Source organism: Colobus angolensis, unplaced genomic scaffold, assembly GCF_000951035.1.
Source record: "Colobus angolensis palliatus isolate OR3802 unplaced genomic scaffold, Cang.pa_1.0 Scaffold130, whole genome shotgun sequence".
In the NCBI taxonomy this organism is placed as follows: Eukaryota; Metazoa; Chordata; class Mammalia; order Primates; family Cercopithecidae; genus Colobus; species Colobus angolensis.
The window spans coordinates 2490371-2518095 of NW_012114253.1; the positions used below are offsets into that span (position 1 = coordinate 2490371).

Here is a 27725-nt window from a genome sequence, read left to right on the forward strand (position 1 = left end):
GCTTAATAAAGAAACTACAGACAACATCGACTAACATTTAAAATTCTTTCTGCCACAATTTCTCAAGCATACTTTGCTCCTGAAAGTGTATGTTTATTATTATTGAAAAACTAAATATACATATACATTCTAACTTTCTAATATCTCCTAGTGGCAACTATATTATCTAGAAGTTATGGTTCTATGTTGCTTTTAATACATCTACCTCTCTAGTTCAAAGCTGTTGCCACTAAAATTGTATTTATTTTGACCTCTAAAAAAAATCTTTTTAAAATCCATAAAACCTTTATATACAGTTTTAAAAGCAGTAAGCAGCTATGTACCACTGCTCCATCCCCTTTCTCCTGACCAAACTACAAGCTACCAAGACAATCTCATGTAACATAAATCTCTACAAGATACAACACAGAGGTTAAGACACATTCAGTTCCTAACAAAGAGTTCACAGAGTACCTGTACTAGAGTAATAGCTGCTGACAACAGTCCTCCCAGGACTAAATATACTGGGCCTCCACCCAGGCTGCCAGTGAAGTAATTTCCCAGTGCCCACTGAGGCCACTAAGCATATCGATTCCAACTACCTTATGTACCCAGTGAGACTGAGGCAGTGAAGTCTACATTGAAACCATTAGCTAGAAGGTATCACTGAAGTTGGATGCATGTACCCCAGACCAACTGTAACTGAAAAGCTGTGAAACAGTAATAAAAGAAAATTACTAAAGCCATTTGATCAGTTTTTTAAACCGCCATTGTTATACTCCAGAAATGCTGAAGCCTATTATCACAATTAGATAATTTATAAATAAATGTTACCAATATTCTTTAATAACTTTTTAGCAGCTTCTAAAACTTCTAAAACCCAAAAGGGCCCAAGGCCACCTTCATTAACCATGTAAATAAAGCAATTCTACTACTTCTGACAATGAGTCTCTCTTAAGCTGACTGCTAATCTGAATTTCTGGCATACAATCTTGTCTTTCTGAGAGGATCTGGCCTCTGAGTTCAAGCAGTACAAAACAGACAGGAAAGCGTCTTCTTCAGAAACACTCAGCCAGTCAGGAATCTGCCCAGTGTTGAAAACTAAGACAACCATAGATCCTAACGCACTCTCGATCCCACTCCAGTAGAGTAAGGCAACAGAGATCTTTCATTCGTTTGGAATGAGTACAGCAACACAGCCTCAAGCTCAGGGCTCTGCGATGTGCACAGAAAAAATGCTGTGCACTTTTTTTAATCTGCTAAATTTTACAATGTACTGTACCCAAGAAGAATCCAAATCACAATGTCCTAGGAGCAATTCCAAGAAACTACTGATGCTCCAACTACAAAAAGCCACCAAAGTCAAAAACAAAATCAAAAGATAGCAGTGAAACTAAAGAAAGCAAATGGCCTGCTGATAAAGACAATCTGACGACTCCAGGAACTACCAAACTTTTTAGTTATCACTTTGCCTCCGAATTTTTCTAATTGTGAAATGTGAGGGGTGGGGAAGATAACTAATAATTTAACTTTCAACTCAGCATCAATTATTTGCCCAAGTATTAAGTCCCAAAAGACAAAGATTATCCACGATGGGCCACCTCGGATGTTATGGTTCTTAAGTGCACATCCACCAACTCAGTTTTAGGAATGACATCTCTCCATTGCTCAAGTCTGTCTATTTCAGAACTGAAGAGTCATTAGAAGGCCTTAACCAAAGTATATTCTCTTCCCTGCTAGTCCAACCTAAGTCAACCAACTCTGCTGGTCCAACAACTCCCAGCAGATGCTGGAGTTTTCCCAACTTCGAAATGCCAAACAGGGCTTAAATAAAAAGAAATACATGTGGCATTTTATAAGATTTAATTTCCACAATACTAAGTTTAGCGACCTATAAGGTCAAGTTATCATGTATCTCTCTGAAGGCATCTAGACGTCTAGAACAGAAGGGAAGAAAATCATCATTTAAAATGTGAACATGGAAAAACCTTATTCTTCCAGCCTTCTTCTATAAAAACATAATTATTTAGACTCCTCTTAGGCAAAACCCCAGGAGTTCTTCTCCTGTTACAACTACAGACCCTGCTCTACATACTATCAGAATTCCAGAACTGTATCACAAGTAGTAACATGCCATCTCCCCACTGTCAGGAAACAAATACCAAAAACCCAACACCACTGTCAACTTCCCAACAAGGTGCAGGCCTAATTAACAGTCAGCTGCATTTATCATACGGCTTGAGTGCAAATGAATTAACAGCCCCTACATCCCATCTGAAATAACATCAGAATCAGGAAGGAGAGAAGTGCGGTTAATTTCCATCCTGATTGCAGGCCACAACCCTCATGTAACTTTGGGAAAACAATTCCTGAATTATTTTCCGAGTAACTTGGATTAGAAGAAAGTAAATCAAAGCATATTCCTGAGTTGAAGATCATTTATAAGCTACCCTATATGTTAGTATCTGTTTGAAAATGAAAGAGAAACTAAGGAAACTTGTCATTCTCAATTTCTAACAATTATTCTAAACTACTCATGAACAATTACAGCAAAACTCACCCCAAATGTTAAGGAAAGATCCTAGGGTCACTGAAGTCTGATTTTCGGTCAAATAAAGCCACCACTTAAAAGGTTTTTTCTGACCTATCTGCCCCTAAAACTCAGTATTTTAATTTTGTATTACAGAATATGAATGGCCTCACTGCATTTTCATAAAACAAAACATATCACTAATAAAACTTTGAACAAAAAAAGAGGCAGCTCGAAGGACACTAACTCAGTGTGTGAGCTCATGTGTGGGCTTTGTTGGTTGTGTTTCGTTTCATAAAAGGACGGCCTCACTGGAAAGTCTTGCACACAGCAATCCTTTTCCAGCCACTTCTTACAACTCCCAAGAGGCCAGAGGGTCAGATGTTCAGAGCAGCAAAGGTCTTCACCAAGGTGACCTGTGTGTTCGCCTCTGCTTCACTTCTGTTGTTGTCCCTGTGGCTACCTCTGCTCTCCAGGGCTTTGTGGCGGTGCCTCTCCTCCTGCCGCTTCTTCTTCTCCAGCCATTGCTGTTCTCGCCTCTGTTTGTTTGTGACCTGAGAGAGAAGGCCGCGGTGGTGAGTAGGCAGTATGGGGGCTCAAGCTGCCACCTGCTAGAAGGGAGATGGTGGCAAAGGGCACAGATTGCTTTTCAGCAGCAACAGGGAAAAACAATCTAAGACGCCAAAGATGATTTACTGTCCACTACCGCTCAAATTTATATTTAAATTCATATTTTCTTGCTGAACTAGCGAACAAAATCAATTCCATTCTTCCCTTAAAGAAACCAGCCCTCATCCAGCAAGAGGTAACACACACATGTGTCAGAGGACACTTTTCCCCACATAATTGAATGCCCCAGGTAATTCTGACAAAATCCTCAGCTTATTGCATCTTTGCCTCTGCTGTGGCTTTGTACACTGTGGCATTTTGAGCTCAGAACTTCTTGGTGAAAATCTTTAAAATGATTCCAAATTCAGTAAAATGGAAGATGTCACATACTACCTGTGGGAGTGAAGGGCAGGGAGGGAGATGTACCTTTCTGGAAAGCACTTGACAATTTACCAAAAGCCTTTAAAAGATTCACGTATCCATGACCTTTAACCTGTTCATTCCTCTTCTAGGATTTTATCCAATATAATTATGCAAAAACCCAAGATTTATACACAAAGGTGTTCATTGTAGATCATGGCATTTATAAAAAACATGGATAAACATGGGAAGAGCCCACACGTACAGTAATGTTAGCTGGGAAAACGAGGCTTTTCATTTGTACACTGAGGACAATTTCAGAGTATATTTCCTCCCAATTGTCACTGCATACACCAAACAGGGTAAGTGACGTCATTCTACTTCTTGATGTATCTTTATGCATTCCCCAGATTTTCCACACTACTCTTATAAATCAGAAGGAAAATACAAATAGAATTATCTCAAGCTCCTACCACTGCCACAGAATTACACCTGCCCACCACCTGCCCTTTCAACCCCATCTTACATACCTTTGCGAGCTGGTTTTTATTTGCTTTGTTTTCTTCACTAGGGCTGGCCCGTGGCTTATTGTTTTCGGTCCTGCCTTCATTTAAGCCCTGATTTCCAAAGATTCTGGCACCACTGCCACCCTCCTCCCATAAAGGGCCACACTGCTTCAGCACTCGACCAGTGGGCTCAAGATTCTCTTCTGCATCTTCCAAAGAAAGATATTTCATTAAAACTGAGAACCTGAGTTACACAGGGTGATTACTGTATTAATGATTCCAAAATTACCTGGGTCCCTACTTTGGCCACAGGGGAAGTAAGTTTCCTTGAGACAAATTCTCATGTCAAGACAGTGGGAAACATAGGAAGAAAAAGTTGGTAAAAGTGGGAAGATAAATTTTAAAATAACATACTGACCAGTCTTTTGATCAGCTTCCCACCAGCAGAGTGCTTTTTAGATAAATTATGTTTTAACATGAATTTTTATGGGAAAGTCTTACATTTGCACCCAAAATCGAGAAAAGAAACAGGTGCTAAAGCTGTGCTGTCCAATTAGCCACTAGCTATACACGGCCATTTACATTTAAATTAAAATTAAACATTTAAAATGTAGCTCCCCAGTCTCACTGCACAAGTGGCAGGTACACACTATACTGAACAGCACAGATCACTGGAGGGTGCTGTTTAAAGTCTCAAAGACCAACTTACTTACAGATTTCTAAAAGTACAGCCAATACATAGTGGATAATAAAATAACCTCATCACATGGAGAACTATGATGCCAGAAACAGTATCTGACATGTAACATCTGGCAATCAGTATTTATTGATATCATTTTAAATAAATGACTTGAGAAGTTAATAAGATGTTACATCTCTTTTTTTTTTTGAGACGGAGTCTCACTGTGTTGCCCAGGCTGGAGTGCAGTGGTGCGACCTCAGCTCACTACAACCGCCACCTCCCAGGTTCAAGCGATTCTCCTGCCTCAGTCTCCTGAGTAGCTGGGATTACAGGCACCCACCACCACACCCAGCTAATTTTTGTATTTTCAGTAGAGATGGGGTTTCACCATGTTCGTCAGGCTGGTCTCGAACTCCTGACCTCGTGATCCACCCGCCTCACCCTCCCAAAGTGCTGGGATTACAGGTGTGAGCCACCACACCCGGCCTTTACATCTCTTTTCTTTCCCCGAGTCACAAAATTAAACTTGGTTCATGTTTAAAAAAAAAAAAAAAAAAAAAAAATCAAAATTATCACAAGTTAATAGAAATCTAAATATTTCCACCAGGAAAACAATTCTGGTTATCATTTTGGTCTTCTAAGGGCATCTTATTTCTAAACCGGGTAATTCTTCCCTGATGCGTCCCCCAGCACCCTGCACTCCCACCCCATTATGTACTATCACACCAGTTTACCTGTCTCCACCATCCACCCTCCACGCCTGAACTACACTCCCCCTGAAGCAGGGCCAGGACCTAGTAAAAACTGTCTGCATACAGAATGTGCTCAATAAATAACTCCTAAATGAATGACAGAACAGTTACCACCTGTGACTTGGTTAAAAATAAGTATTTGGAAAATTACCAACACAACCATTTTGAAGGCCTATAAATATTACTCATGGACTTACTATTTCTCTTCCCTTGGTTCATCTGAAGCATGGCAATTATTGCAGATTCAATATTATAATTTTCAGCTTCCAGGTTCTGGACTATTAAATTAAAATCCTATCCAAGAAACAAACAAACAAAAAAATCACTTCAAAACTCTGGGTATATTTTTCTGCCTAGCTCTATACTTCAATAATCATAAACATAAAGATGTAATAGAATTAAGACAAGGTTTCAGGACCTTTTCCATTTAGAAAATGTCAATTTTCAATAAGGCTGGTCCCTTGAAATAACCATCTAACGTACATTTATAAATGAACTCCCTCTATAAAACTGCATTTGTACTACTGTAAACAGTAGTCAGGAAAAATTAAATCCACATACTTCCTGAGAATTTTGAGCAGTATTGAGTGAAGTCTAGCAAACAACAGGGAAATGAATAAGCTCTCATTAAGCCACATACGCTAATCGAACTATAAATCTCATGGGCCTATTTTGCCCCACAAGGTGCTGATATGCTGGAGAGGTGCTACGAACTAAGACGTAAGCTAGGCACAGCAACACGTAAGCTAGGCACAGCAACACGTAAGCTAGGCACAGCAACGCTTGCTTCTAAATCATTCCTGCATGACAGAAATACTAACTGAACATCCAGTTGCATTACAAACTTTCTGGACAGCATCCTCTACTTCGTCTCTCAGGTCGTCGTCAGAGTCCATTCCCTTTGTCTTGATCTTTTCTCTTTTATTTGATTCATCTTGATGAAGCATCTGAAACTAAAGGAAACAAATAATAATCAGGGAACTATGTTGAGAATCAAACTATGTTCAGAATCTTCAACACAAGACACTCTAATCTCGAAAAGCACCCAGCGAAACTTGTCAATCCAAATGCTAAAGCCACAAAGAACAGTTCACTTGGAATCCATGAGACCTTTACAACCTGGGCCTTAAATCAGAAAAGCTAAAATCATTCCTCTGTAGATGCTCAACCACCTTCTTCTGCTTCCCACTAATGCAGGGAGATAGGTAAATGGGCAAAGACAGCTCTATTTTTTGAATGTAAAAGTATAGTGGACTCCAGCAATGTGCAGTATATTCCTCAGAATGTTAATACAAAGCATTCTATTATAAAATTAAACCCTAAGAATTTGACAAAGAGTTACAGGAGTCTTTGGCCCAGTGTAGTTTCAGTTTTGAAATTTAGCCAAAGGAAATAATATCAAATAGAGAAAAGATTTATGGGCCTCGTGCAGTGGCTCACACCTGTAATCCCAGCACTTTGGGAGGCTGATGGGGGTGGGTCACTTCACCTCAGGAGTTCAAAACCAGCCTGGGCAACAAAGTGACATCCTGTCTCTACAAAAAAACACAAAGAATTATTTGGGCACTACAGGTGGCATGCACCTGTAGTCTCAGCTACTCAGGAGGCTGAGGTGGGAGGATGGCTTGAGCCCAGGAGGTGGAGGCTACAGTGAGCCGAGATCACGCCACTGCATTCCAGCCTGGGCAACAGAGCTAGACCTTGTCTCAAAGAAGAAAAGAAAAGAAAAGATTTAGGTAAAAGGGCTAACAGTGTTACTTATACTAGTGAATAACAAAACCACCGAAAGGCTTTATAGTATGCGTATGGTTAAATAACCACTGTAAATCCACAGAATGACGTCTTCGTTCCCACTAAAGGAATAAACACAATCATCACTCCCACCATTATTACTTAACAATATTTTGGAGGTAACAGCCAAAGCCATTAGCTAAAATAAATTATAAGTATAAAATTAAAAAGAAAAAAGTAATCTGTCCTTGTAGATGATATAATTCTGTAACTGAAACAAGAGAATCAACAAAAAAAAACTACTGCAAACCGAAAAAATTACAGCAAATCATATACCTGGTAAGACTCTAGCATCTAGCATATATTAAAAACTCTTACAACTCAAAAACAAAAAGGCAGAATCAATTAAAAAATAGGCAAAAGACTTGAATAGACATTTCTCCAAAGATATACAGATGGCTGAAAAGCACATGAGAAGATGTTCAATGTCATTAGCTATTAAGAAAATGCAATTCAAAACTTTAAGATACTGGCCAGGCACGGTGGCTCACGCCTGTAATCCCAGCACTTTGGGAGGCCCAGGTGGGCAGATCACGAGGTAAGGAGATCGAGACCATCCTGGCTAACACGATGAAATCCCGGCTAACACGACAAAACCCCGTCTCCACTAAAAATACAAAAAATTAGCTGGGCGTGGTGGTGGGTGCCTGTAGTCCCAGCTACTCGGGAGGCGGAGGCAGGAGAATGGCGTAAACCCAGGAGGCAGAGCTTGCAGTGAGCCGAGATCACGCCACTGCACTCCAGCCTGGGCGACAGAGCAAGACTCCGTCTCAAAAAACAAAAACTTTAAGATACTAAGTAGGATGACCATTTAAGAAAAAAACTACAAATGTTAGGATGAAGAGAAAACAAAGCCTGGCAAGAAAAACAGTGCAGCTGCTGTGGAAAACAGTTTGGCAGTTCCTCAAAAAGTTAAATTTAGGTTTACCATATGACCCAGCAATTCCACTCCGAGGTATATACAAAAAGACTGAAAATAGGTATTCGTAAAAATACTGTACACAAATACACCAGCACTATTCTCAATAGCCAAAAGGTGGGAACAACCAAATGCTCATTAACAGATGAACAGATGCACAAAAAATCATCTCTCCATATAATGGAATATTATTCGGCCATAAAAAAGAATGAAGTACTGATACATGCTACGCCATGAATGACTCTCAAAAACATTATACTGAGGAAAGAAGCCACAAAGAAAAAGTCACATATAATTCCATTTACATAAAATGTCCAGAATAGGCAAATTCACAGAGAAGAAAGGCAAACTGGTGATTGCTAGGGGACAGGGGGAATTGGGAGTCACTGCTTAATGGGCATGAGGTTTTCTTTTTGGGGTGATGAAAATATTTCGGGACTAGACCGAGGACGTGGCTGTACAACAAACACTAGGGATGTACTGAGTACCACTGGACTGTATATTTTTAAATGATTAATTTTATGTTATGGGAATTTTGTCTTAATTTTTAAAAAGAGAGGGGTTCTGTGGGATACCTAAGTATGCAATTAACATTTTGTTAATTAACAGCTCTCATAGACAAATGATAACCAACTAGAAAATATAAAAGATCTCTTTACAATACACAAAAAGCACAAAACACCTCCTTAGAATAAACTCAACAAAAAATGGGCAAGATCTATATGAAGAAAATGTTCCAAAGGATCACAAAGTCAATTAAATAATAAAGGACTCAACATCAGAAAGATGTCAGCTTTTCCTTAAATTACTCTATTAACTTAATGAGATTCCAATTTTAAAAAACTCAATAGGGATGGGCACAGTGGCTCACACCTGTAACCCCAGCACTTTGGGAGACCAAGGCGAGCAGATGACTTGAGGTCAGGAGTTCAAGACCAGCCTGGCCAACATGGTGAAACCCTATCTTTACTAAAAATACGAAAATTAGCCGAGGGTGGTGGCGAGCTACCAGCTACTCGGGAGGCTGAGGCAGGAGAATTGCTTGAAACCGGGAGGCAGAGGTTGCAGTGAGGTGAGATTGCACCACTGCACTCCAGCCTGGGCAACAGAGCGAGACTGTCTCAAAAACAAAAACAAAAACAAAAAAAAACTCAATAGTATTTCTTTTGAACTAGACACACTGATTCTAACATTTATTATTTATTTATTTGTTTGTTTGCTTATTTTTGAGACAGAGTCTCGCTCTGTCACCTAGGCTGGAGTGCAGTGGTGCCAACTCTGCTTACTGCAAGCTCCGCCTCCCGGGTTCACGCCATTCTCCTGCCTCAGCCTCCCAAGTAGCTGGGACTACAGGCGCCCGCCACCTTGCCTGGCTAATTTTTTGTATAAAGTAGAGAAGGGGTTTCACCATGTTAGCCAGGATGGTCTTGATCTCCTGATCTCGTGATCTGCCCACCTCGGCCTCCTAAAGTGCTGGGATTACAGGCATGAACCACCACGCCTGGCCTCATTTTGTTTTTTTTAAAAAAGGCAAGAATATATAAGGAAACGCTAAAAAAGAAAATTAATTATGAGTGAAAAATTCTACCAGATTTTAAAATATACCAACTAAAACCATGAGGCATCAACATGTGAACAGGGAGATCAGTGGACCAGAACCAAATGTCTAGGAATAGACCCAAATACATATGGGAATTGAGTATATGGAAAGACAGTGGCATTTTAAATCAGTGGAGAAAAGATGTAAAATTAATCAATGGTTTGGGTACAACTAGGTAATCACAAGGGAAATATAAAATTGGATCCATAGCCTCACACCCTTATATGAATATAAATTCCAAAAGAAGCCAAGATTTAATTTTTTTTTTTAAGTCAGACTATAAGCTGGGTGCAGTGGCTCACACCTGCAATCTCAACACTTTGGGTGGCCGAGGCAGGAGGGTTGCTTGAGTCCAGGAGTTAGAGACCAGCCTGGGCAACAAAGTGAGACCCTGTCTCTACAAAAAATAAAAAATTAGCCAGGCATAGTGGTGCACAGCTGTGGCCCCAGCTACTCAAGAGGATCGCTTGAGCCTGGGAGGTTGAGGGTGCAGTGAAACATGATCATGGCATTGCACTCCAGCCTCGGCAACAGAGTGAGACCCAGTCTCAAAAAATAAATAAATAAATAAAGTGAAACTATGAAAGTACTAGAATAAACTATGGGACAATTACTTTTAACCTCAGAGTGGGAAAGACTTTCGTAGGTATGACCCAGAATCGAAAGGGCATATAATAAAATCATTAACAAATTTAACCATGAAAATATCTAAAATTCTTTCATAGCGAAGACCACAGGAGAAAGAAAAAGACAAATGACAGAGTGCAAAAACCTATTTGCAACTCATATCACAGACAGAGGCTAATTTCCCTAATACATAAAAAGCTCCCCAAAATCATTAAGACAACATAATGCGGAAAAAATGGGGAAAGAAAATGAACACCATTTACAAAAAAGAAAATAGAAATGTCTTAAACACAGGAAAAGATGCATATATAAGAGAAATGCAAATTAAAACTAGGTTAAGTAAACAATTTTTCCCTTAACAATGAAAAGGATTTAAAAATTTGTTAACACTATGTTGACAAAGTGCACCCTGCAGGAAAAGAGCCACATACGGCAGGTGGGAGCTTAAACTGGTGAAATCTTGTTAGAAAGTAATTTGACAATACCTATCAACATCCTCTGATGTGGCAAGGACCTTCTAGGAATGTGTTCCACAGATACACGTGTGAAATGAGGTACATAAAAAGTACTGCACACTGCTTGTAATAGCAAAGGATTAGATGCCACCTAAAAGCCCATCGGTAAGTGAGTGGTCAAAAATATTATAATGCATCTATAGAACAGGATACTACGCAGCCTTTAAAAAGGATACAGGAAGTTCCTTATGTACTACCATGAATTAAATCTCAAGACACATTAAATGTAAAAAGCACAGTGCAGGATGTATGTGTGGGATGTGCAGGATGCTACAAGTAGTAGTGGGGAGAGTGTAGTGTAAAAATGGCAAAAGTGGAATATGTGCACATACACATATATTTGCTTGATATGTAAACCATAGGAGATTTTATGATATACTAATACCACTGACTGCATCCAGGGAGAACAATATGGCTGAAGTACAAGGGTAGGAGAGTGACTTTCACTATATATCCCATTATATATTTTGAATTCTAATCCATGGACAAATATGACCTATTCAGGAATTAAAATTGCCAGGCACCATGGCTCACACCTGTAATCCCAACACATTGGAAGGCCAAGGTACAAGGATCACTTGAGCCCAGGAGTTGGACTCAACCTGGGTCCCTGGCAACCTGGGCAACATAGTGAAACTTCATCTCTACAAAAAATTAAAAAATTAACGAAGCATGGTGGTGCACACCTGTAGTCCTAGCTACTCAGGAGGCTGAGGTGGGAGGATCGTTGGAGTCCAGGTGGACAAGGCTGCTGCTGTGAGCTGTGATGGTGCCACTGCACTTCAGCCTGGGCAACAGGCTGAAGTGCATTATCTTAAAAAATAAATAAAACTGTTTGAAAAAAATGGTTTTGGATCATGTGTAAAAACAGGAGAAAAAGTTTCTGCAATAATGTTAATTTTTAAAAACAGGAAACAAAGCTATATAAATACAATGTCAACCATGTTTTAAAGCATTAAATGACTGAAAATAAATCTACCAAAACAGTAACAAAATGTACATTCAGGTAGCTGAGTTGACTTTATGTGTTTTTTATTTTCTTCTTTACCTTTACTATAGTTTTCAGATTTCAGATAAGAAGCATGGATTAGGCTGGGCACAGTGGCTCACCCCTGTAATCCCAGCGGTTTGGGAGGCCAAGGTGGACAGATCACCTGAGGTCAGGAGCTTGAGACCAGCCTGACCAACATGGAGAAACCTCATCTCTACTAAATATACAAAATTAGCCAGGTGTGGTGGCGCATGCCTATAATCCCAGCTACTCGGGAGGCTGAGGCAGGAGAATCGCTTGAACCGGGGAGGTAGAGGTTGTGGTGAGCCGAGATCGCACCACTGCACTTCAGCCTGGGCAACAAGAGCGAAACTCCGTCTCCAGAAAAAAAAAAGTGTAGATTAATTTCAAAACATAAAAATAATTTTAAAATTCCATGCATCTTATACACACACAATCATAACTATCAACTATCAGAAAAAGCAAAATAATAAGCAATTTTATCTATCACTCTCACCTAAACTAAGAAATAAAAAATATTTTTAAAATCAGGCCCACAGATTCTTAACGCCAACTTTCCACAAAAACATCACAGGTTTTTAGCGCCAGATATCCAGCTCTTAACCCGTTTCCTGCAGGGCTGAGAAAACGAGAGAAAACCGAGGCCTCACTCACATCAGTCTGGAGATGTGCAGGTGCCTCCGAGTTGTCATTGATCCTCCGAACGCTGTCGTAGTGCTCTCCATACCGATATGCGATGTGTAACTCCCTTACGCTGCTTTTATCTGTACCTCGAATCTGTAGACAAAAGAAGGGGTCATGCTAGTGAGGATCTGAACACTGTCAACTTGTGGAGAGAAACGCCCACCTGGACTGCTGAGGAAGCCCAGTCAGCAGGTCTATGCAGACACTAATTGGGAACATGCCTGAGATATGTCACAAGCAATTTCCAAACTACCTCCTTCCTACACGTGTATGCTTCTATATGCTTATTTAATATGTAACTCTATGGAAATAAATCCATGTAAGAAATTCAAAAACGAGGGACAGACTTGCAATGAAGTTAAATAAGCTTAAGCTTCAGAGGCTTTATTACCTCTTAGCCCCTCTAATATACAAGCCCCTTCCAAGGGGAAAGCCCAGGGGCAGATCCAGATTTGTTGAGCTTGAAGCCCTAACTATTTGAAGGCTCTTTGAGAAAAAAAAAAAAATGCAAAATTATAAATATAAAATTGGTAGAACCTCTCCCAAGACCTAGAAAGGGAGTCCTAGAAATGAGTGGCCTGACACTTCATTAGCTTCAAGGTAAATCCACCCCTTTCATTAAAACGAAAATAGCATTTTCTGTTAACCACCTAAGTGAGAAACATTATCAACAAACCCAAACCTCCCACCTACATCAACTTCAAAACACAATTACATGAAGTAGTATGGCCTGCACTGCTCAACCCTGGAGGCACCACCACAAGGTATTCTATGTGAGCTAACCCCCTGACGCACAGCACAAGAATGGGGCTCCCTAGAGTCGTGCAGAACAGAAGCCCTAAGGTCTGGGCATACCCCAAATAAAACTCGCCACCTCCACAGAAACTCTCATTCTGACTTTGTCCCTTAGAAAGCCCAGTAACGGTTCCTTTGTTTAAACTTCAAAACATCAGCACATTCTTTTTACTGAAAATCACAGGCAGTAAGATACTACCCTTAATTTAAACAGTATCCATGATCTAAAAACAAAGCAAAAACCATGGAACAAGCAGGAACCACACAAGTCTAGATGTCAGTACTGTGGAACCACACAAGTCTAGATGTCAGTACTGTGGAAGGTTTTTCCAGTAGAATACATAGATCTCAAATGCAGAAAGTCTGGTTTAGACACACACAAAATAGAGAGTACCATTTGTCTCCCAGGAAGAGCTATGTGAAAGGAAACAGTTTATTAGAATCTTTGAATGACATAATCCCTAAAGCACTTACATACTTAATAATAATAATAATATATACATGAATAGAACAGATGAATAGAAAACATAACTGGAAGAATATTCACCAAATTGTTAACTGTGACTTTCATGGGCAGATTACAGAGGACTTTCACATTCTATGTTACATACATCTAGACTGTTCACAGGAACACATATTCCAATTATAACCAGAAAAAAAATGCAGGTTTCAATAACTCCATGGTATGAGTGTAAGCCTACTCTTTATTAATGTAAGAGCTCATAACCATGACAGTAGCAACCAATGCAGTTTCAGTTCTTAAATTTTGTAAGATGCTTCACTGGGGTAGGAAGACATAGGGGGAGCCAATGGAAATATTAGTAAATTTATTTCAAAAAGATGTACTTTCAATGTTCAGGAATTTATGAAACAGAACACTACAGAACTATATTTGAAAAAAATTTTACCTATGCAGAATTGTCTTCCACAACTACCTAGGTAACTAAGAAACTTCGGGGAAAAAAGTCATCAATGGAGGAAAAGCCAAGCTGATTACTGAGTTGGTACTGAGTACTCTCCCTCAAGGTGAGGGTCATTATGCTGGGTATTCAAATGGTTTTGAAAACTTCTGCAAAACAGTGTAAGTTTAATGACAAAAAATAGAATAAAGGAGTAACCAGTATTCCTGCTCAAACATCACCCTTAGAAAAGAGAGCCCCATGGAAAATATGATAGCTCTATCTGGTATCCTGATGTCAGGACATCTGCAACACTGCCCCAAAGAACATACGCAGATACTGTTTCACTCCTGCTCATTCTATCCCCATAAGGTAAAATTTCTCACCTTCCCTGGAGTATCTTATTTTGTTGTAGCATAATTTGGTTAAAAGGACACTGTGCCAGGGACAAAAGGCTGCATTCTTTAATATGACATTCTGGAAAAGCAAAACTACAAGGACGAATCAGAGAATGGGCTACAAGAGGCTGGGTATTGGGGGAGGGGGCCAGTGACTACAAAGTACAAAGAGCGTGGAAATAGCTTTTTCCACAGTAGTCTGTGCGTTGATAGTAGTGGTGGCTACATGACTATTTGTCAAAACACATAGAACTGTACACTTGGAAGAGGATGAAGTTTGCTACATGTAAATTATATCCCTATAAACCTATTTTTAATCAGCAAAGACTGACGGAGCAATTTACAAAGGAATATATGCAGGTGTCATATGAAAAAAAGGGCACTGTTACCTTTATGCTAATAACACAGAAGTGTCCATATGTATGTGGATATGGATACGTGTGTGTGTGTTTTAAAAGTGTGTAAAAACATTGTGGTATGTTCCTTTCCAGTTACGTATCAATGTTTTTATAGCTAAGTGTGTGTGAATGACAGGAATACTCACTAAAACATTAACAGCAATCTCTCTCTGGGTGATTCAATAAAATTTTAAATGCAATTTTTAATAAAATTTTTTCCCTTTATGAGCTTTTTCAATTTTCTAACTTTTCTACAAGTACTGTATTTTAACTTTTTAATTAGTAAAAGTGAGAAATCGGGGAGTGGTGGAGGAGGGCAGGGTGGGTGGGGAATTAACAGAAACCACATGCTCAGTCTTTAGGAGCTGAGGTACAAAGCAATAAGCAGCACTGACTTTAGGGAGTGGTAGCCTGTGTTTCCACACTAGGTTCTCTGTCCCCAACCTGCCCAACTAGCTGACTGTTGAATATGTATAGCATTTTAAAAGATTTCTAAATTATACTCTGGACTCCATTTGTACATAGCATAGGGATTACTTCTGAGCCACCACAAGAATATTGTCTTTGGTTAGGCTCACAGTCCAGTTACTCTGCATAATTCCATGTTCACAGGTCAAGCCCCATCATCTTCAGATATTCCCAAAACTGATTTATAAATAAGAGCTTAAGATAAATGTTTAAACAGGTGACCTACCTGCCACAAAGGGGCATTAAGTTGATGAATCACTACATTCAACTGATGATTTCTTGCAAAGGCTACAATTGCATCATTGCCAGCAAAAGTACCAGGCTTTGCCAAACTGGCCACTGCATGGAAATAGGAAAGAAAAACGATGTCTTTATAGTGGAAAAATCCAAATGCAAACATGCTTTGGTATTTACTGAGTTCCAAATAATGAGAAACAAGGATATAGATCTGGAAAAGTCCATTAACTTTGTCAGAATCTAGGAATTCAGCTGGTTGAACAATACAAAGACTGCTACTGAGAAGAACACTAGTCATTCATAAAGTAAAGATCCATTTATTTCTTCCTTCAATAAATGTTTACTGATTACTTCCAATATGCTAACTCAATAAAAGGCACTGGGAACATAACAATCAACACAGTAATCTTAGCAGCTTGCATTACTGAATGGTTACTATGTGTCAAGCACTGGTCTAATCACATCTCATAGACAAGTACTATTATACATACCATTTTATACATGAGGAAACTCAGATGCAGAATAGCTGAAAACTGTGCCAAGGTCAAAGAGCTGGTACACAGTGGAGCTGAGGTTTCACCTAGGCAGCCCAATGCCAACGTCCTGGCTCTCAGCCACTCCATCAATTTGCCCTCACGGAGTTCACAACCAGTGAGGGGCAAACAAGATAGGCACTAATGATGCACAAGTGCTTTGGGAAGGGCATGTATAGTAAGAATTTGGCCTTGTCCAAAGAGAGGTCTGGCCTTTATGCTGGGCTCCTGGGAGGTCACTTCTAAACCTCTGGAATTCCCAAAGGTGATGAGAGTATCTGTTATTCATGATGGGCCCCTCCACCACATCCGGCAGCAGACCTTTGTGGTGGTGATAGGGTGAGAGGGGAGACTGAGTTCAACCACTTAGACAATAAATCAATAAGCAAAAACCTCTGAACACCAAAGTTGGGGTAAGCTTCCCCAGGTGACAATATTCTGTGTGTACTGTCACACACAGATGCCATGAGAATATGCCCTGAGGACAACAGAAGCTTCGTGTCTGGAACCTTTCCAGACTGCCCTATGCATCCCTTCCTTTGGTTAGTAGTATTGATCTGTATCCTTTCCCTGTAACAAACCGTAACTGTTAGCATGATAGCTTTCAGTGAGTTCTGTGAGTACTACTACCATATTATGGAATCTAAGGGAGGTTCTGGGAGACCCCAACTTGTAGATGGTACCAAAAGTTGAGGGAAGTCATGCAAGGTCTGTGCTCTCAAACCCTACAGCTTGGCTAACTCCAGGTGATGAACATAAGCCAACGTGGAATTGAGGAGGGGGAGGTAAGGTGTATCAGAGGAGCTTCTCAACTGAGACAACTAAGCTAATACCCAAAGCACAAGGAGGAGTTAAGACAGGAGAAATGGATAGAGGAGAGACAGATGTGAGAGAGAGAAAACTCCAGTATGGCAGGAACTGAGAATGCTGAGATGGAGAAGTGGAGGAAGTGAGAAAACGCTGGGGGGAATGGCAAGAGATGAGGACAGAGAAATAAGAAAATCCCAGATCATGAAGAACTAAAAAGTCTGGGCTCTATCCTGAGGTCAATAGGGGAGTCACCAACAGGTTTTAGACAGAGGAAAAACACATTTAGATCTCACTCTGGCTGTTAAGTAAAAAACAGAGTGAGGCAATCAAGAGACAATGATACCAAACAGTATTCAGGAAATCTAAGCAAATGGCCACACAGGTCTGATTTTATGGGGTAATAGCAGTGAAAGAAAAACTACTGAAGTATAGTGATAAGATGTAATGAAGGGGTATGAGGAGGGAGGAAGATAAACATTAAGAATACTCAGGCTCTGATCTGGATATCTGTACAGCTGGGGGAAACATGTTGCTGATTCTCTGAAGCCACAGTCTAAAAGAAAAGAATAATCCTAAAGATACAGCCAGATGCAAGGGTGACCAGGTCCTCAACAGTCTAGTGAACCATTCATTTATTCACTCAACAAACACTTTATGAATGCCTACCAGATGCCGGGCACTGCCACACCGCAAAACAAAGACACACAGTCCCTGCTCGAGAATCTCCCAGTACAACAAGGTAGGCACACTGACATTAAAAACAGGTAACGATGACTCAAGACTGATCAACGTAATAAGCCAAGCCTTCAACTGACACACAACGACAATGTGCAGACTTCCACGTTTCTTCTCATTTCTGCTCTGGCCGTCAAAGTGACGTCTTACTTCTGTGATGCTCAAATTCTTAAGCAGCTCCAAGCAACAGGTATGCATAGTGACGTTTCAAGAAAACACCTTTCCACTGTTCATCTACAGTGACGATCACATTGGCAACTGAAGATCTGAGTTCCCTATCTTGTAACACTCCCAAATCCACCATGTGATCTTCACTGACAGTGTTCAAAGTGGAGTTTCACATCACAAACTAAAAACTCATTTCATCCAAAATGATGTTTTCACTGGATTAATGATACAATTCATTTCGTACAGCACTAAACTACAAAATTTGTCCCATATACATACATTTAATTTGTAAACTGCTGACTATCCAGTAAACTATGTCTATCTGATAGCCAAAAAGTAATTCCAGGAAGAGAGACCATCTGAACTCAGTCATTGGTACAAACCACCCACTGGAAGTTTGGTTGCTCCATGTCTGGTGCCTACTGAGTAAGTTCTTTCCTAGTGAGGAATGGGAAAGGTTTTGGGATCACTGCTAGCTTTCCTCCCAAATGTTCTCCTCCTGCTGCCCTCTCTTGCTAACAGTACAGTCATCTACCCACTCCCTAAGCAGAAACTTCAGAATCACTCTTGTCTCCTCCCTCTATCCTCTATCCTCCTGGGAGGTCACTTCTAAACCTCTGGAATTCCCAAAGGTGATGACAATGTGTCCTGTCAATTACACTGCCAAAGTGTAGCTTGGTTTGGGCCTTACTCATTATCCTCAGTAGCTGCCGTGATGGAGACCTCCTCTACTCTCATCTGGCCAGTGTGGAGACCTAACTAGTTTCCCTGCTCAGTCTCCCTCCCCATCCATTCTCGGCATGGCCTCCAGAGTTAGCTCGCTAAAACAACGGATCAATCCCCTTTCCTGATAACAGAAAGAAAAGACTATAAGCCCTGTGATGACAACGCCATTTGTAAAACATATCAGCAGAGAGCACAGTAGATTCTCAGTAAATATTTGTTGAAATTAAAGTTTACAAGTTCATATGCATTTTCTGTAAGATCTATGCCTATTAAATAGGAACCAACTAAAATCACTAACTGATTTGCCTCAAAGAAAACATATTGTGTTTGGGGTTTTGGTGAGAAATTAACATGATTTTATTGGTTTTTCTAATTTTAAAAGTAATACATGATCATCTAAAAGTTAAAAAAAGTCTAGAGAAGACAATTTAAAATACCATAGTCCCACGATCCCCAGATGGCTAACGCTTACTAAGGGCTTATTTTAATTTTGTTATCTAATTTAATCTTCACCAAAAACCCTATGAGATAGATGCTATTATTATCTCCCTTCTATAGAAGTTTAAAGAGAATGAGTAATTTCTGAAAAATAAGTGAAGCTAACAATTAACAAACAAACAGTATCTTTCCAGACTTTTCCTACTGTGTCTGTATACCTTTTAAAAATAGGATCAATCGGCCGGGCGCGGTGGCTCAAGCCTGTAATCCCAGCACTTTGGGAGGCCGAGACGGGCGGATCACGAGGTCAGGAGATCGAGACCATCCTGGCTAACACGGTGAAACCCCGTCTCTACTAAAAAAATACAAAAACTAGCCGGGCGAGGTGGTAGGCGCCTGTAGTCCCAGCTACACGGGAGGCTGAGGCAGGAGAATGGCGTAAACCCAGGAGGCGGAGCTTGCAGTGAGCTGAGATCCGGCCACTGCACTCCAGTCCGGGCGACAGAGCGAGACTCCGCCTCAAAAAAATAAAAATAAATAAATAAATAAAATAAATAAAAATAGGATCAATCTATACAAGCTATGTCATAGCCTACTTTTCCCACCCCACTGAGGAAGAAGTCATGAATCACCTTTCAGGTCAATTATCATCATCATGTTTATTAAGGGCATATACAACTACCTGATCTCCAACTACCTAGCATGCCGCCGACGACCAAGTAGGCAAACAATTACTTGTTGAATAAATGAAGGTCGTGATTTATATAACCAAACCCTTGGCTGGGAGGGTGGAGGATGCCAGTGGACTTAATTACCCAATGCATTACTCCTGAAGGACCCAATGTCCAACAGTGAACCTACCATGCTTCTCAAAAGGAATGTCATCTTCTACAAAGGGTTCAAAATCTTCCCGCTGCTTTATCATGTAGTCCACTGTCTCCTGTCTGTGCTTGAGATGATTTCGTGAGTGTCCCTCCAATTGATCACCAAGAGCTCTGAACAAGCAATTGCTGTCAAAACAACAACATGAGTCAAGACCTTTCAAAAATGAACTTAGTTCATCTAAAACAATGACGCTTCATGCCAGATCATCCATGGAAATATTTTGGGCACAAAGAAGTGAAGACTCAACTCTAACAGTCCAGGATTCTTCCAAGACCACGGGGGACAGCACCAGGGCATATTCAACCACATTACCTTATTGAGAGGCAGCAAACAAGGATTCTATTCCCCATGTACCAGCTAGCTGACTCAGGAGAGTCATTAAACTTCCCTGGGCCTCAGCTGCTTCAACAAGTGGAGCCGGTGATACACTAACCACCTGACTACAAGGTCCAGACCTTACAGGTCATTCCATGCCTAAGGGCAATGATTTGCAGATCCTCTTCCAAAATGACGTCTTATCTACAGCCTCTTTTCTAAAACAAGTTCCACTACAGCTGCCCAGCTAAGTAATCATTCATTTAACAAACAGCAAAAATAGCAATTTGTGAAGCTCCCGATACTAACAACCGAACAATACTCTGTTTTGAGTCCTAAGAACACAGTGGAGAAAGTCATGAGAAGGAAAGCAGTTGGACAACACACAGTTGTACTATGGAAAGACACTTCCCCCTCGCCTCCTCACTGATCACCCAGGGAGCAACAATGCCATTGTTGTTCCTGCCAAATGAAAACTTTAAACACCATATTTTGTTTCTCTAAAATTAAAATACTGGTAATAAACTGAAAGAGTTATCTTTACTTTCAAACTCCTCAAAGGCTTCTAAATTCCAAATTATCACAAACACAGAGGCTTAGATACACAGAGACTCAAACAAGACAAACACAATCTGGTATCCTTAAAACTACGGAAATAAACAATTCTGAAGCCAAACAGTTGCCCAGTTTTACACCCAACTGTTTACTCTTCCAAATGAAAAACTATGACACTGTAATTCCAAAATATAAACTCATCACTTTCAGAAAGATTTCATGTCTAAATGTGTAGGAAAAAAGGGCTTTTTTTTTCAACTCAGAAGAGTGAATTTTCAACAGAAAGCTATAGAAAGGCTGGAATCTCTTCTAACGTATAAGAATATATACTTTTTTTTTTTTTTTTTTTTTTTTGCAGGGGAAGGGAGAATTAAGACAGATTCTATAAGTTAAAAATCAAGAAGCTTTCCAACAATCTAAGACGAGATTCCAGAAGGAATGGAACATAGAGTTCTATAGGCTAGACTGAGGTGTCTTGCTAAAATCTGACAATGATAGTCTTTTTTTAACCACAGGGAAAAGTAAGCTAATCAATAAAATAATTTAAATGTCAAGCTTTTCTCTCAAATTTTTCTTAATCAGCATCTGCCACCACTAGTCTACTCTCGAATTTAGTTTAAGAGACGTGATTTATCATAAATTTATGTAGTTATTTTACATTTAATGTACCAAAATTCATGGTATTCTACAGTTGTATGTATGGTAAGAACTTTTAGTAACATAAGCAAATGTTCTCCAAAAAAGTAGGTGTAAAACTGTATATGCCACGAGTTCAACCATACTCATCTGTACGCTATATACATATACAGACAGAAACACACACAAACGTATGCCAAGAAAACACACAGAAACAATCACTTAAATAGTTTTTACAGTGTGCCAGGGACTGTTCTAAACACAATGTATGTATTAAACATGTTTAGTCTTCACAACTCTGAGAAAGGTCCTATTACCATTCCTCACGGGAAACCTGCCCAAGGTCACAAAACTAGTAAGTGGTAGGCCCAGGATCCAAGTCCAAATAACGTGGCTCTCACTTGAATGTCAACACCAAAATAATAGCCATAGTTACCCCTAGGTAGTAGAACTAAAGTAATATTTAAGAGTAATTGTTACATTTTTAAATATGCTTTTCTATACTTACCAAACTTTCTTTGAGCTCACCAAAAACAAGTCAAAACAGACAAATCACTTCCTCTTCTGACAAGATTACAAGGTAATGAACAAACACTCCAGTGACCTGGGTTTCCCTAGGGGAGCCCAACAAGAGCTCTCAAGAAACTCATGAGAACAAAGCACCGCTGCCCAAAGGGCCTCTGTGAGATCTGGGCCACTTTCTGAGTTCACAATCTCACCATTACCTACAGCAGGGCTTCTCAATCTCCACACTATTGACATTCCAGGATCATTTTTTGTTGTGGGAGGCTTCCTGTGCACTGTAGGAAGTTTAGGAGACTACTTGGCCGCTGCCATTACCTGCCAGTAGCACATCACTACCTCTCTCCCCATCAGCTGTGACAACCAAAAATGTCCCTAGACATTGTCAAATGTCCCCTGGAGGGCAAAACCACCCCTGCTTGAGAACCACTGTGTTACAGGGATATAAGGCAGGTCTTGCATCTGAGTTCACAAAAACAACTAATTACATAAAGAGCATGCAAATGTTTTGAGTGCGCAATAATTTAGTATTAGACGATATTGCAACACACGCACCAAAAAACCTAATGTGCTCTCTAGGCTGCAGTCGTAATAGTAAATGTGTGGAAAAAGGAGTTTTATTATTTGAGGTCAGACCACAGTTAGGGTCCTGGGTACCATTCTAGCTACTGTATTTTGAGAGAGACGTGTTCAGATAAGATGATGTGGCTTTAAATACAATATGAAGAACTACTAGTGATGTTTGGCCTAAAGAAGGCTCAGGGGGACATGAGCAATACCTCCAACTGTCATGTGAAATTAAAATTATACCTGTATAATAAAACTAAAACCTGGAAGCCACAGAGACATAGATTTTGGCAAATAAAAGGTAATTTCACCTTAGCTCTATAGAGGTAGACCATACAGACTCAGGATTTTGCCAATTTCTATAAGTAGCAATACACAGCAATTGTCTAGATGTGTGTTAATAGTGGTTGCTGACCGCATGTGACTACTGAGCACCTGCCGTGGCTAATCCGCAGTGAGGTGGGCTAACTGTGTAAAATACTAGATTCTGAAGAGGTCATATAAGAAAATATGAGGGATCATCGGCTGGGCACAGTGGCTTACGCCTGTAATCCCAGCACTTTGGGAGGCCAAGGCGGGCAGATCACCTGAGGTCAGGAGTTTGAAACCAGCCTGACCAACATGGAAAAACCCATCTCTACTAAAAATACAAAATTAGCTGGGTGTGGTGGCACATGCCTGTAATCCCGGCTACTCGGGAGGCTGACGCAGGAGAGTAGCTTGAACCTGGGAGGCAGAGGTTGCGGTGAGCTGAGATCATGCATTCCAGCCTGGGCAACAAGAGTGAACTCTGTCTCCAAAAAAAAAGAAAATATGAGAGATCATTAATAATTTTTTATAGAATTTTATGTCAAAATAGTAATATTTTACATACAATAGCTTAAATAAAATATACTAAAATAAAAAAATAAAATTCACCTGTTTCTTTTTAATGTGGTTACTAGAAAAATTTTAATATCACATAGGTGGTTCACATTCTATTTTCACTAGACAGCACTGATCTAGCTCACTGATTCTCAAAGTGTGTTCCCTGACTAGGAGCATCAGCATCCCCAGGGCACTTGTTAGAAATGAAAATTCTGGGGCCCACCCAGGCCTACTCAATCAGGCATTCTGGGGTTGGAGCCCAGCAATGTAGCCCTTCCAGGTGTTTTCACTAGCACTCCAGGTGGTTACGTTGCATGCTGAAGTTTGAGAAACACTAGTCAAGAATCTAGACTCTAAATCAGTCACTCTCAATTATGGATGCATATAAGACTCATCTGTAAAATTCTTTAAAAAAAAAATCAATAACCAGACCCCACTCTAAGATTCTGATGTAGTTGATCTAGGGGAGGGCCCAGGCCCTGAACTGTTTCAGAAGTTCCTCCCCAGATATTCTAGCATGGCACCCAACTGAAAACCACTGAGTGAGGCACAAAAGATGGCACTGCCGTTCGGGTGACACAGGCACTAACTAGATGACATGTGTGAATGCCCTTCTACTACTATGATCCTACAATATTAAAAACAAAACTAAAATTAAAAAATAAAACTACTTGTTAGTAACAGAGATAAATAGCTAAAATTAGTGATTCTTCAGTGTTTCCGTTTTAGAACACTGCTAATGAGTAACGTAACTCAGAACTACATTTAGTAAGACACAACTAGATGTAGTTCAGAGGGATGTTAATACTGTACGGCCTAATAAATAGAGTTATACATTCTTTTCACACTAAAGCCGATCATGTTTTTAAGGACAACATCAAGGTTAAATTGCTTCTTTCTTGCTTTGAAAAATGAATCCAATTTATGTGGGTCCACCTTCCAGACAACACGCCAAATATGAAGCTGGTCCAGGAAGCATTACAAAACCCTCTAAGTAGCTCCCTGATTAATCTATGCTAAGCTGACTCAACCCATGTAAAGGCTGTATTACAGGATATTGGCTAATTCATCCCTAAATCCCCTTGGGTTCCAGAATGCTACAGGTACCATACTGCCAACAATGAACATGCCCACAGATACTCTATCAGGCTACTCGAGATTGTAATCACATCTGAATGAAAAGAGGGAACGCTAGAGATGTCAACGATTTTTTAATAGTCTTTAACTTCATTGTATTTCACCGAGTCCTTAATAAATATTAATAAAACAATCTGTTGGCTGGGCGCGGTGGCTCACGCCTGTAATCCCAGCACTTTGGGAGGCCAAGGCGGGTGGATCATGAGGTCAGGACTTCAAGACCAGCCTCGCCAACATGGTGAAACCCCATCTCTACTAAAAATACAAACAAATTAGCCAGGTGTGGTGGAGGGTGCCTGTAATCCCAGCTACTCAGGAGGCCCAGGCAGGAGAATTACTTGAACCCAGGAGGTGGAGACTGCAATGAGCCTAGATCGTGCCACTACACTCCAGCCTGGGTGACAGAGCAAGACTCTGTCTGGGGGCAGGGAGAAGAATCTGTTGACACCTGCCAGCCCATCACATACACAGGAAACACCATCCCCTGCAGTGATAAAGTCTGTCATCACCACCTTTGAAAGGACTATGATACTGACAAGGGCTGAACCACAGTCCAGCTAATGGAACTCATATGAAGAACTTGTGAACAGAAGGTGGTTAGCTCCATGAAGCCCACACAAGAGGAAATATGATCATTTTATCTAACACTGTCCGAAGAACAGGGATCTTGGAAGAGAGACATGAGCACTCCAGTCCAGCTGGTCTCTGGAGCCGAGCTTCATTGCTTGTTACTTCTACCCTTGTGCCCTACACTACTGTCACCCTGAACAACCCGTAGATCTCCCAAAAACATTGCATCCTTGTGCCTCTGTATACACTCCTCCTCAGATGGGAATGTTCTCTTGGTGTACTCCTATTGGTCGTTCATGACCCAGAGTATGACACCGTCTGAGAGGCAGCTAGCAGTGAATTCAATGAGTATTTACAGAATGAATGAGAAGGCCTTCCTGGCCAATTCAGAGTAGTAGCCTTTTCCTTCTCAATAGTACCATTATAATCAGTCACTGTTAATAAAAATATATCAAACTGTATTTTAATTATTTGTATCATCTGTTCTCAAAGTGTGGCCCAAGGGACAGGAGATGTGGGAAGGTCTCTGATATGCTTTCAGAGTATCCATGAGTTCAAAACTAAGATGTAATGTACCTTTTTCATTCTCATTCTCTCGCAAGTGCACAGTGGAGTTTTTCAGAGGCTACCTGATGCATGAAGTTATCACTCTGATAGCTAATGGAATGTGTGTGTATTCTTGTGTTTTAAAACTTTTACTTTCTAATATAGTAAATACTCATATCTATAACCCATATAAAGAAGCTATTTGGGTTTCTCAGTAATTTTTAAGAATGCCAAGAGATCTTAACACCAAAAAAGCTGAGACCCACTGTTACATGTTTCTACCTTAGGCCATAAAGTCCTTAACTATCTTAGTCATCAACATATTCCCAGCACCTTACTTAAGGCGTGCTGAATTAACTTGAGAAGTATGCTGTGTGTGTATGGGGGTGTGGGGAGAGAGAGAAGTAATACCCCCAAAGTTTCCCATGACCTTATGAAAGCCCGCTCAACAGTTTACAACTCCTTGTGCTGATTCTTCCTCCTAAGTAACCTTCTATTGAGTACTTCAGTTTCCCGGGCACCCTGACATTGAGAATACCATATCCAGTACAGCAGACACAAACAATTCAATCATTTGCAAGGAAAAGCCCCGATGTTCCACAGCAATTCCACTGTATTCAAATGGTATTTTTGTTTCTATAACAGTGTCTTGTGCTTATGCTTAGGCTAGCTGGTCTCCCTCTATTATTTTTATATTTCATTCAGCAAAAATGTACTGACTGCCTTCCATGTACCAAGCACTATGCCAGATGACGGTGAGTAAATGTAATCAAGTTCCAACTGCATCTTAAGCAAAAACAGCAACGCAGCAAAGTGGGGTGAACGCTTTTTGCCTGAAGCAATGAGCATATATAGGAACGGTGGGAAAGGGAAATAGGACCAGTTCGGTCTTAATCAATAAGCTGCAATGTAATGTGAAATTTTTTAAAACACCTTCTTCTGCAGTTAATATCTAAAGCAATTCCTGGCTGGGGGTGGTAGCGCATGCCTGTAATCTCTGCACTTTGGGAGGCCGAGGCAGGAGGATCGCTTGAAGCCAGGAGTTCAAGACCAGCCTGGGCAACATAGCAAAATCCCCGTCTCTACAAATTAACAATAATAATGAACTAAGGCAATTCCGTATGGTCTTTAATTTCATTTTGGTCTTCCCTCTGCAGGACCTGAGCACTCAAATACTGGGAGGAAAAAAACAAAAGCCAGGCTGTTATTAACACTCTCTCTTCCAAAGTGACAGGGCTGACAACCAGATCTCCTTTTACCTGCCCCTGCAATAGGGATCCTAACTGTTCTCCCCTCTTCCTGGCCCTTTTCCTTCTTCCATCCATGTTCCTGGCGCATATCCTCTTTCTTGAAGCTAATTTTCTTCCTCCTCCCCACTCTCTCCCTCCACATTCCCTAAAAAAAGCTGGATCTGGATTCAGTCTAAGTCCCAAGAAGGCTTGGGTAAGCACCTTTGCTTACAGAGAAACTAAGTCCCATGGAAGCAGGAATTAAAGAAGCTGACTTCAGCTCAGTAAACAACAGGCGACCTAATTTCACAAATGTAAATGGGGGCATCACCCAACCACCAAGGACTCCAAGGAGGTAAAGAGTTCTACCAAGCGGGGCTTACTCAAACTCCTTCGATTGGTCTTATGGTCATGATGACTGTTTTTCCAATGCCTGGCTCCATCTCATTCCTTCAGAACTCAGCTTAAATGTCACCTTTCAGAGAGCCCTTCCTGGCCACAATCCAGTGACTCTGCTCCCACATACGGTCTCAGGACCCACTTTCTATTTCGCTCGCGGCGTCTGCCATGATTAGGACCCTCTGGGATCCCCGCGAGCGTCTCGGGGCGAGAGGCTTGTCCGCCTCGCTCGCAGCCGGACACCCTGCACTCGGAGCATGGCTGGCTCGCGGGAGGCGCCCGGGCCGCCCGAATGAATGGATGGACGCGAGCGGGTGACGGTCGCC

At 40.6% G+C, this 27725-nt stretch overlaps 1 protein-coding gene across 1 annotated transcript in view; it reads right to left on the reverse strand.

Annotated features, from left to right (window-relative positions):
* Nucleotides 1–812: 812 nt before the first annotated feature.
* Nucleotides 813–27725, reverse strand: part of OTUD3 (OTU deubiquitinase 3) — a 27463-nt gene continuing 550 nt past the window's right edge. Inside the window, exons 2-8 of the mRNA XM_011934070.1 lie at nt 20033–20181; nt 15751–15863; nt 12537–12659; nt 6240–6371; nt 5616–5712; nt 4009–4193; nt 813–3063 (exon numbers count right to left, since the gene is read on the reverse strand). Coding sequence (XP_011789460.1) covers nt 2887–3063; nt 4009–4193; nt 5616–5712; nt 6240–6371; nt 12537–12659; nt 15751–15863; nt 20033–20181 — 976 coding nt within the window. The 3' untranslated portion in view covers nt 813–2886. The remainder of the gene's footprint in view (nt 3064–4008; nt 4194–5615; nt 5713–6239; nt 6372–12536; nt 12660–15750; nt 15864–20032; nt 20182–27725) is intronic.